Genomic DNA, 12,011 nt, shown 5'->3' on the forward strand with positions numbered 1-12,011 from the left:
TGGTGGTGGATGTGGGATTTTAGTTGTTTTACGTCGCAAGGCTCTAGCCAGAAGCTTGCCTGCTTTGTTTCCTTCGTCATAGAATCTTTGTTGTAAGATTAATGCACGTTTTTGATGTTCTTGTTGTAAAGCATTTAGCTCATTTTTAGTTTGTGTGAGGCAGGTCAGGAGGTTGGTATTTTTAGGACAATTTTTATGTGTTTGCTCTAAATTTCGTAGTTCAGTCAGTAAGGTTTCATACTGGATTCTCTTTTGTTTTTATTAAGTTGGCTTTTTGTTTAGATAACTCTCCCCTTTATAACACATTTATACGCTTCCCATAAATTGGTCATTGTAGTGTCTGGGGTGTTGTTTAGATCGAAGTATTCTACTAGGGTTTTTTCTATGTCCAGTTTAATTAAGGGGTGGTCATGTAGGCCGTCATCTTAGAGTTACATTCATATTGATATTACAGAAGACTGCCGGGGCGTTGCGAGGATACCTCTCGTGTTGATGACGCAGTATTTAATGTGCGCGGCAGTTGTAGGGCCTTCCTTTACTGATGGCGTCTTTTGAGGAGCCGGGTTGTCTGCGAGCTGCTGTAAATTCCAGATCATACTCGTTTCTATGGCTTATTATAAGTTATTGCCCATCTTGTGAGTGCATTTAGTGGTGCCAAAAGCCTCTAATTGGTTGTATTGCACCAGCCTCTTATTTTAATTGAGGAGTAGATGTAAGAGCTATGAAACTGTTTGCAAAATTTATAAAACACAGTGCATTAAAGTGAATGTAATTTTTTATGCAAAAGTGCCCAGTTTTTAAAAATTTGATTAAAAACAGGTGCACTTTAATTCATCAAAATTGATTTAACTCGTTGTGAAAAAATACTTTTTAAACTTGAGAGCCGCTCCAGCTTCCCCCGGTTATCGCAAGCCATTTCTGACGTCAGAAATGATGGATGGGTCATCTTCCAATCACGGCTCTCCCCCCCCCCCCCCCCCCCCGGGGTAATCAGTGTCTGAGTCAACGCTGTGTTTGGAGGAAGACGATTCCTAATTTTAGACCCAGGAAGAGGCTTTGCAACGGGAGGAGGAAGCTTGAGCGTCTGTCAAGATCAAAAGGTAAGTATTTTTTCACAACACAAGTGAAATGTAAATTTTGATGAATTAAAGTGCCCCTGTTTATAATCAAATTTTTTAAAACCGGGCACTTTAGCATAAAAATTTACATTCACTTTAAGAACCAAACACAGGGCTGGAAGGGATGTATTACACATAACTATGCATTATTTCTATGTCTCTTAGAGTTACATTCATATTGATATTACAGAAGACCTAATTGGGAAGGTTGGGAAGAAGAATTACTTCTAAACAAATGTTTTCTGATATTAACGAATATAGATTTCCTGGAAAACCTATGTCACTAGACCTATGGTACCTGTTAAGTTTGTATTTCTGTAAGTTATCTAACACAATTACTTCCAAATATAGGAAGAAGAGAATAGGCTTCGAGAAGAACTTAGACAGGAGTGGGAACGTAAACAGGAAAAGATAAAGAGTAAGTATCTGTAGGAGCTGCCAGTGGGTTGGAGGCTCCATAACCTCATAAAACCTTGCACAAATTAACTGTAAGGAGGATCCGTTGTCTTAGTGGTGACCCATCTAGGGAACCTTGAGAAGGGTCAGACTGAACCACCACCTGAGTAGTATTTAGCTCAATAGGATCGAGACACTAGACAGTGCCACCATCTTAACAGTGGCTGATCAGAATGAGTGACATTCCTATTGGGGGCCTAAAATAGGTCAGAGGAAATGTAATTTGTACAGTCATCATATTATTGAAAGCTAGACCTGAATTAAAGCGATCCACCATACCAGTGGTAGCTAGTGCCAGGGCAAAACAAACGGCGATGCCGTCAAGATCCTCATATCCTGAAATATTTATTGCAGAGTCAGCTGGAGCTTTCATTACAACTGGAGCTAGAATAGGATCAGATGGAGCTACCATTCTAATATATGTGAGAGTCAGATTAGATAAAAAGGTATCATTGGATTGGGAGGTAGACCAGTTTGAAATGTAAAAATTACCCTATTTGGAGCGTAGTCTCAGCTATATATGACTCCTAAAATGCTACGTGTGAGTGGCAGTTAGAGCCAAGTCTAAACAAACCACAGTTGAGGTGGGCACTAATGAGCAAGTAGGGTCAGTCCAGAAACAGGAGTTATCATCTGAATGGTTGCAAGTGCCACGTCAGCAGAAGTTAGTCACAATGGTAGCTAGTGCCAGGTCCACAGAAGTCACTGTCACAATGGTAGCTAGTGCCAGGTCAGCAGAAGTTACCATCACAATGGTAGCTTGTGCCGGGTCAACAGTAGTCACTGTCACAATGGTATCTTGTGCCAGGTCAGCAGTAGTCACTGTCACAATGGTAGCTTGTGCCAGGTCAGCAGTAGTCACTGTCACAATGGTAACTTGTGCCAGGTCAGCAGTAGTCACTGTCACAATGGTAGCTTGTGCCAGGTCAGCAGTAGTCACTGTCACAATGGTAGCTTGTGCCAGGTCAGCAGTAGTCACTGTCACAATGGTAGCTTGTGCCAGGTCAGCAGTAGTCACTGTCACAATGGTAGCTTGTGCCAGGTCAGCGGTAGTCACTGTCACAATGGTAGCTAGTACCAGGTCAGCGGTAGTCACTGTCACAATGGTAGCTTGTGTCAGGTCAGCAGTAGTCACTGTCACAATGGTAGCTAGTGCCAGGTCAGCTGTAGTCACAATGGTAGCTAGTACCAGGTCAGCAGAAGTCACTGTCACAATGGTAGCTTGTGCCAGGTCAGCAGATGTCACTGTCACAATGGTAGCTTGTGCCAGGTCAGCAGTAGTCATTGTCACAATGGTAGATAGTTCCAGGTCAGCAGAAGTCATTGTCACAATGGTAGATAGTGCCAGGTCAGCAGAAGTCACTGTCACAATGGTAGCTAGTACCAGGTCCACAGAAGTCACTGTCACAATGGTATCTAGTGCCAGGTCAGCAGTAGTCACTGTCACAATGGTAGCTAGTTCCATGTCAGCTGTAGTCACAATGGTAGCTTGTGCCAGGTCCACAGAAGTCACTGTCACAATGGTAGCTAGTGCCAGGTCAGCAGTAGTCACTGTCACAATGGTAGTTAGTGCCAGGTCAGCAGTAGTCACTGTCACAATGGTAGCTAGTGCCAGGTCAGCAGTAGTCACTGTCACAATGGTAGTTAGTGCCAGGTCAGCAGTAGTCACTGTCACAATGGTAGTTAGTGCCAGGTCAGCAGTAGTCACTGTCACAGTGGTAGCTAGTGCCAGGTTAACACTAGTCACTGTCACAGTGGTAGCTAGTGCCAGGTTAACACTAGTCACTGTCACAATGGTAGCTAGCCTCTAATCAGAGCAAATTACCATTCCAAAGTAAGAGAGAGATAGTTGGATCAAAGGGAGCCTTATTCTCTGTGGGATCTATTATATAAACCTCCCTTTTTCCTATCAGGTGAAGAAATAGAGATCACATTCAGTTACTGGGATGGGTCTGGACATCGCAGAACAGTAAAGGTAAATATCTAACATGCTTCCTTATGTAGACTTTGCAGTTGAAGTCTTCTGATACGAATCTTGTATGTGGTACTCTCTGTACCTATTACATTTATATACATGGGTGTGAATTCTTCTCTTCTGGACCCTATAAATGTTTAAATTATAATTATAGTTCAGTTACCCATGAGAGAAAATGTCAATATAAATTATAATTTTCACTAATTTTTTTAAACTGTAAACTCCAAATTTTCTTCATAAACAGGGAGAGTCCACAGCTGCATTCATTACTTTGGGGAATTCAGAACCTGGCCACCAGGAGGAGGCAAAGACACCCCAGCCAAAGGCTTAAATACCTCCCCCACTTCCCTCATCCCCCAGTCATTCTTTGCCTTTCATCACAGGAGGTTGGCAGAGAAGTTTTGGAAGATTAGAGATAGTCTCTTATGGAGGGTAGTACTCTTCGAAATGGGACTGGAGTTTTAAGTAGTCCTGTCAGCCTCTCAGTGAGAGCATGGAGAGTCTCTCTGCAAAATCATCTTGACTCATATTAACAGCTCCTTAGCAATCAGCGTTGACAAGTTTCGCTGCTTGCTTTGTTCACTCAAGTCCATGTCAGAAGCGAAGCTACTATCTGTCACACTTGAAAGGCTGTGTTCCTGTTCCACGGTGTGGATTCCAGGTAAGACCGTTTCATTCTGCTACAGTGTGTGAAATGTAATGTAAACGAAGAAGCAGGGTCTCGGTGGGACTCCTTTATCTTATGGAATCGTGGGTTAATATTTCCTGAGGGGGGTTATTGAACAGGGGGGACTTTAATCATGTTTGTTCTGGACTGCACGGTGTACCTTGTGACTAGACGTGGTCACGTTTCTAGCCTCCATTTCCATATTCCTGACCGCGTGACGAAGGAGAGAGTCTGTTTTGCTAGTTGTCTGGGTCATAGTAGGTGGGTAGTGCCCCAGCTATTGGAGGTGTAAGGTGCCGTTCTTATTTTTTCTATCCATAATTTCTATCCCAGTTATGGAGGATTCTGATTTTTTTGGAGACGAATGTCTCTGATTCAGATTCTACTTCTTGCGAAGAGTATGAAATGGCCCGGGTAATCCATGCCCATCAGTTATGTTCCGCATGCCGCTTTCGAGTGCTCTTTCCTACCGAAACAGGGAACTTGGAGTCCGGCGAGCCATCCGCCCCTGGGGATCCCATATCCCGTGAGGCGAGTACCCCAGAACCTTCTTTGGCTACCCAAGCAGGTGTCCCTAATGCCGTTACCCCTTCTCCAGAAGGCGGCTTGTATCCTCCAGAGGTTACAGCACGGTTCTATGTGGCCATATCTATGGTATTGGTGCATTTACGTCTTCCAGGATGGGAGATGTTAATGAGATACTGTCTGTGTTCTGTTAACCAGGGCTCGTCAGGCGGGGGATCGTCTGGGTCAGATCAGCCCTCTGGGGAAGCGGTTTCCTGTGAGGCTTCAGGTGCCCAATCCTCGGGGTCGGGGTTGTCAGTTGCCCTGACGGAGATAAGTCTTGCTTTTCGTTATAGACTGGCGCGCCTTTGTGTCCTGCTGCAGCATGTTTTGGTGGTGCTGGAGGATCCCAGTCCTGATGGACTGAGGGGTCGTCCTCGGTCTTCTGTTCTGGATGGCAACCTGGGTTAGACGTGGGGGGATGAAGTTAATCTCCTTGTCGTCTCCAATTTACCTTTTCCTTTAGGGTATCCTATTCCAGTTCTGAGCTTCGGGAGAATTGGATCACTGACCGGCTGTTCCTGGGCATTAACCTGCGGGTGTTGCCCTCTTTTAATTTGATCCGGTTAGGATGTATTTTATTTAATTTTGAAAGCTCATGTCTGCTATAATTTTATTCCTTTGGAATCCATTTCTCCTCTGGAATTTGATACCATTGATTTTGTGGTCACATTGGAGCGTCTGCTGAAGTTATATGAAAAGTTAGGACATTGTTATGTCGGCCGTTTGTCTGTTTAGTTTGCCTATCCCTTCTAGGGTTGCGACTTTCTGTGGCCTTGGACAGTTCTTGGGTGCCCTATGTATCAGGCTGGTCCTGGTTGTGTACTTGTTCTCTGTCATTTGGGGTATATATCAGACATGTGGTGCCTGTTACCTCGCTGGTCCGATTGGGGTGCCGAGTGGCTCACTCTTGTTTGAGTTTTTTGTTTTCTTGTTTTTCGTTACAAGTTATAGGTTCGGGTGCTAGAGTTTTTCTCCTTCCCATAGTGGGTCGGAGGTTCAGGATTCCATGGAAATCCGTGTTTCCAGGTTCGGGTGGCATTTACTCACCTCCTCCTTTGAGGCTTCCTTAGGGATTGTCCTCTTGGACTTTGTTTCCTTGATGACGGTACCTCTTCCTTAGAGTCGAGGCTGATTGGGCCTTTTATGCCTTTTCCTTGGGGCTGGCCTTCTGGTCATCGGTGTCAGGAAGTTAGGGCCTTTTGGTCTTTGTTCTACTTCCTGGATCTCGTCTGCTCCGTTACTTTTGGAGCTTGACAGATGAGGTGGTCTCCCTTTTTTTCGGCTGTTTTCCCTTGCTTAGGCGTTTGGGTTTTCATCCGCCAGGGGTTAGAATACTCGTTTCATCGTAAATCCTTGAGCTGTAGGTGCTTCCGGGAAGTTGATCCTGAGAGAGAGGATCTTGGAAACTATTGTTATCTTCTCAATCCAGATTGTCTGGGTTGAGCTCTTTTCTCTTGCACGTTTTTTCCTTAGTCTTTGGACTTAGTGGGTGTTGTCCCTAGAGCCCTTAAGGGTCAACCAGAGTAGCTGTGTGGCTTTCATCATTGCCTAGCACCCTTTAGGTTGGGAGTATGCATCACGCTGTGGTCTTTAAAGCACTCTGTGTCTGGGATTCTTTCGTGAGAGTTCAGTGTCCAAGGTGCCTTGGATATTACTGTGATTGCATCGCTTGTGGTGCAAGGTCTGCTCCGTATGGGGTAACCCGGTGGTTCCCCAGGGTTTTTTAGTTTTTTTTTTAAAGCCGGGTTCCGGTGTCTGGGTTTTTTGTTCATTGTCCTTGACTAGACTTTTTCGGACTCTATGTCCAGATCCCTTAGGACTGGTTGAGGACATCCCAGTTTCCCGGTTCCAGGACATCTGTTCCTACGGGCGGATTTTTCTCTCTTATCGGAGAATTGGACGTTTCTGCTGGGCCGGCCATAGGGGCCAAATGGTTCCTCATTTGGTACTTGACCTTTTGAGTCCATCTACAGCTTTAAACTCCATACCTGTATGCAGGTGAGGTGTTTCTGTTTTTGTTCCCCTCCTTTTGGGGTGGATTTGTCATTACACAGTATCCGCCTGGTGCTCTGTGGTTCTTTTCTTCCTCTGTTCAGTGAGGTTGTTCCCCTTACCTTACGTGCAGGATGTCCGGTGAAGGGCTGGACTTCTTGTGACATGCCATTACTGTAGTTTCAGTAGAGGGTTTTCTTTGGGAGTGTCCTTAGTCTTCAGGAAGGGAGCTGCGTCTGGGTTCTGGAACCCGAGCTCCTTTGGGGGGGCTGGATCCCCTCCCTTTTCCTTCCTGAGGGTCTTGATGATTCGGGGAATTTAAAATTCCTTTGTATTTTCGGATATGCCAGTCGTTTTGGTGCTGGGTCCTTTGTCCGGAGTGAGGGTCAAGGATCTGTCTGTTCTGTTGAACTCTAACCGGGTTTCATAGATCTTGTGAGGCTTTGTGGTGGATCCCTCCTCAGCAGGTAGTTTCTCTGCTGGTTCTGGGCACTATCCTTTTCTTTTCCTGCTTTTATTGGGAAGGTGCTGTTCTGCAGTGGAGTTGGAGTTTTTCTTTTCTGAAGACGGTCCTGTGCAGTTTACTTTGCAGTTTACTAGCTTGATAGCTAGGGTTGGCAACTTGTGTTCGCTTAGTCCACCTTTGCAGCAGGAAGCCTATGACTTTCATTGGAACATATTCGGATATTGTGATGCTGTTTTTATTCGACTCCCGGGGACGGTTTGTCTTTCGGTTTCTTTATCCTGGGTGTGAGTTTGCACTCTGCGTAGGGGAGGGGTTCTACCTTTCTTCCTTTAGTTTTTTCAGGGCTTTACCTTAGTCCCTTGGAATCCATGCAGATGGGGGTCTGGGATTTTCCTCCCTTGCTCTGCTAGGGCGGTAGTTTTTTTTCCGTCAGTTTTGCCCTGTTTCATCCTTGGTTACTCTCTGGAGTTACCCTTGGGTTTTTCTTTGTCATAGACTGTCATGGTTCACCGCTGTGATTCTCTCTGTGTCTGTTCCTTTCAGAAATTGCTTTGACTTCTTCCATCCGCTATTTAAGCTCCTCCCACCTCACAATTGTTGCTAGTTTAATGTAGTAATATGCTAGTGTGTCTGCAGTTACTACTAGCCTGTTCCTGTTTCTCAAAATCCTTAACCAACCTGGTTCTAAAGTGCTGCTCAGGATTCTCTTGTTCGGTCATCACTTTCCGGATCGTGGATCAGATTGAACAAGTCCTTCTGGCTTTGCAACGATTGCTCATCCAGCATTCAGCGCAACTCCGCACAGCTGACACCAACAGAGCTGTGATACACGTCATCAGCTACGGCCGAATTCCTCGTCTGAGCGCAACCAGAATCAGCACACCTTGTAACCGCTCAGTGTCTACACTCCCAAAGCAACTCCTGACAGGTCGTATGTAGAGGCTCGTTTAGAGCCAAGACTTTTGTCCTACATTGTTGCCTACAATTGTCACTAAATATTATCAGACTGTCCTATCAATTGCTGGCTAAGCCGCTGTTTGCGTATTGTATGTGTGGCGTGCTTACCTGACTCATTTCGGTTCACTGCTATCTCTCTGCCAACAACTTATACTCTGACAATGCCTGTATGTTTGTAGTATTTCCACTGGCAATATAAAGTCACAGAATCAACACTTGGTGATATAATTACTGCTGTTGATTTAGTGACACATATATATTATATATATATATAGTGAACCTTGTTATATGTAAAGTCTTGCTGAACTCATAGTCCTGTGCAGTAACAATTTAGTTTGCCAAAACTAAAGGTAAATCTCTTCAAGTGAAGCAGTACAGAGAAACCTATATAGTTACATAGACCTTTGGTGTTTCTGGGGGTCCTTTCGGACTCCCTTCTCTGAGTCCTTTTTCTTCCCTTCTGGGAGAAAGTGGATGTTTCCCTTCCTTCGGGTCGGGGGTGAGTTTCTTTGTGGACTAAGAGCCTGCGGGACTTTGGTTCCCCGGAGGCTTTTTGGCTCGGCCGAGTCTAGCGGTCTGAGTGGTCTCTAGCAAGGGCCATGCTGGTTCTAACTGTTGGGCAGTTACTTGTGCCTTTTCATTCTTCTGGTAATGTTTTTTTTTTGTCGGGAGTTTGGGTGTTTTCACGCTATGGTGCCCTCAGAATGGGCCACCTTTGGTACCTGCCCGTTTTGCGTTCATAGTCCTCTATAGCTTGGGTATTGTTTTCCCAAAAGTAATGAATGCAGCTGTGGACTCTCCCCGTCTGAAGAGAAGAAAATGATCAGGTAAGCATAATTTAAGTTTTCCTTTCATGTTTCCAATTTTCTTCTGCTGTTAAATTTGCTTTATTCTTTTAAAAGAGTAAACTGAGGCTTTGGAGCAGCTGAATACATCTGGGGAGCCAAAGAGAAGGCATTTGTGCGCAGCCACCAATCAGCAGCGAGCTCCCAGTAGTGGATTGCTGCTCCTTAGCCTACCTAGGTATGCTTTTCAACAAAAGATAACAGAGCAAATTTCATAACTGAAGTAAATTTGAGAGTTGTGTAAACTCATGAGAGTTTAAAGGGGCATGAAACCCAACATTTTTCTTTCATGTTTTTTAGGTAGAACATACAATTTTAAACAACTTTCCAGTTTACTTCTATTATCAAATTTGCTTCATTCTCTTGGTATCATTTGTTGAATGAGCAGCAATGCACTACTGGTTTCTAACTGAACACATGGGTCAGCCAATGACAATCCATATATATATGCAGCAACCAATCAGCAGCTAAAACCTAGGTTCTTTGCTGCTCCTGAGCTTACCTAGATGAACCTTTCAGCAAAAGATCATAAGAGAATGAAGCAAATTAAACAATAGAAGTAAATTAGAAAGTTGTATAAAATCGCATGCTCTTTCTGAATCATGAAAGAAAAATGTGGGTTTCATGTCCCTTTAAACACCATAATAGAAGACGCAACATTAGGTTAACTTGTAATTTTTATTTTTTAATTTCCTTGCTCTCTGCTCTCCTGGTGTTAGATGAAGAAGGGGAACACGATGCAGCAGTTTCTGCAGAAAGCCCTGGAGATCCTACGTAAAGACTTCAGTGAACTCAGGTACGTGGAGAGCAAACACTGTCCGTGCTCCCATCTTGTGAGAGATCTGTTGGGTGTGAACAAAGACTGCTGCGTCCTTAAAGGGATATTAAACACTAAATACATTCCATGCACCTCTCTGTAATTATGGGTGTCGCCATTGTGGAACTTAGGTTTGGCTGTAACTATCTAAAAGAGATTTGCTTCACTTGTGGGAACCGCGTCAGCTCTGGGAATGCAGAGAAAACTTGATGTCAACATGGAGTTCTTCATGACTAGAGGGTGATGGGGAATAACCTCATAGTACTATCTTTATAACATGTTTATTGTTTACTATCCCTTTAACCCTTTCATGGCGGGCCTAATTAGTCTATTTTGGAACAACGTTCCAATGTAAACAAATTGAAATTGTGCATGCGATCACGAGATTTCAATGCTGGGATCGGGTAAGGGGGGCGTGCCTATGAGGCTAGGCATGCCCTCCAGGCCTCGATCCCATTCAGAAAGCACTGTTTGCTTCAGTACAACCAAACGGCCAGGATGTTCCATTCTGTCCTTATGGCGCTAAAGCCCACGCAGTTAGGACGGCATGGAACGTCGGGAAAGGGGTTCAATAACCTTCAAAGTCTTATGCTGTAAGAGAGTGTAAGACCCAGTATTTCACCTTACTCTAGACATGTTCATTTGGATCCTTTGTTACGATCCGAATGCGGAAGAAGATGGACGCTTGTGGATTCAGCCCTTTTCGGAGCTGTATATCTTTTTGCGATAGTGCAACACACTAATATCTGGATTAACCACACGCATCCACCGCCTACCGCATTCGAATCCTAACGAAGGATTTGAATTACACGTCAACCTTACTCTAATTAAACGCTACCAAACCTGCCATGTTCCCTCTCTCTGTGTTGTGTAACGTTGTTTTTTCTATATTGAGTGAATTTGTGCACATTCTGACAGTAAATCTCTGGTTTTCTCAGGTCTGCTGGTGTCGAGCAGCTCATGTACATAAAGGAAGATCTCATTATCCCACATGTAAGGACTTGAAGCAGGAATTTGTGTAATATAAATTTTCGTAACAATTCTATAAGGAAGTACATGGCTTGTGTGTGATAATGTTATGTGTGTATTTGTAGGATTTTATATGTATTTAAAGATCGTTTTGGTTTAAAAGACCATTATAGTGAAAAAATTACACGATCTGTTTTGTTTGCGCAAAAATTATTAAAGGGATAGTCTAGTCAAAATTAAAGTGTTATGATTCAGATAGAGCAGGCAATGTTAAGCAACTTTCTAACTTACTGCTATTATCTTTTTTTTTCTTTGTTTTCTTTTTATCTTTATTTGAAAATGCAAGAACGGAAGCTAAGGAACCGGCCCATTTTTGGTTCAGCACCTTAGGTAGTGCTTGCTGATTGGTGGTTACATTTAGACAACAATCAATAAAAATGGGCTGGCTCCTAAGCGTACATTCTTGCTTTTTCAAATAAAGATAGCAAGAGAAGGAGGAAAAATTGATAATAGGAGTAAATTAGAAAGTTGCTTAAAATTGCTGAATCGTGAGAGTTTACTTATGACTTGACTGTCCCTTTACATCTATGTCGATTGATCATGTTAAGTAAAATAAAATACTACATTTTTTTTTTTAAGTCAAAGTTTTTGTTTTTCTGAAAAATCCCTTTTTTTAAATCCATAAAATCACGCATCCAATAATTGACAAATGTTTTGCAGAAAATTATAATTGGGGAGCTCTACAGAGCACATGCCCAGTATCGTTCTTCCAATTTCCCCATGCACACTATGTAAATTAAAGTCAAACAAGCCAGCATTTACTTTGGGATAGCCCTATAATATAAATAATAAACATGTATAATGCACATTAATACTAGGGGAGATTAAGACTACACTTTCTTCACGGGAGTGAGCACAATGTTATCTATGAGGCACACATGAACTAGCACTGTCTGGCTGTAAAAAGCTAATAAAAAGCACTGAGAGAAGAAGCAGCCTGCAGGCGCTTAGAAACAGGCAATCTTAGAGGTTATAAATTATATTAGTATAACAATGTTATTTGTGCAAAGCTAGGGAATGGGTAGTAAAGGCAAAAATAAAGTATATCTGTATGCCCTTTTAGAAAATGATTTACAATTATTTAAGATCTTTACATGCACACGTCATGAATTGATATTATTG

General features: G+C 43.2%; 1 protein-coding gene across 2 annotated transcripts in view; it reads left to right on the forward strand.

The window, feature by feature from the left end:
- The window catches only part of FAM50A (family with sequence similarity 50 member A), a 92,493-nt gene that overhangs the window by 37,671 nt on the left and 42,811 nt on the right, over positions 1–12,011 (forward strand). For both annotated transcript variants that reach the window (XM_053696067.1, XM_053696068.1), the window contains exons 7-10: positions 1,470–1,536; positions 3,488–3,549; positions 9,763–9,839; positions 10,799–10,853. In XM_053696067.1, the coding sequence (XP_053552042.1) occupies positions 1,470–1,536; positions 3,488–3,549; positions 9,763–9,839; positions 10,799–10,853 (261 nt within the window). The remainder of the gene's footprint in view (positions 1–1,469; positions 1,537–3,487; positions 3,550–9,762; positions 9,840–10,798; positions 10,854–12,011) is intronic.

This window comes from Bombina bombina, chromosome 12 (genome assembly GCF_027579735.1).
Source record: "Bombina bombina isolate aBomBom1 chromosome 12, aBomBom1.pri, whole genome shotgun sequence".
In the NCBI taxonomy this organism is placed as follows: Eukaryota; Metazoa; Chordata; class Amphibia; order Anura; family Bombinatoridae; genus Bombina; species Bombina bombina.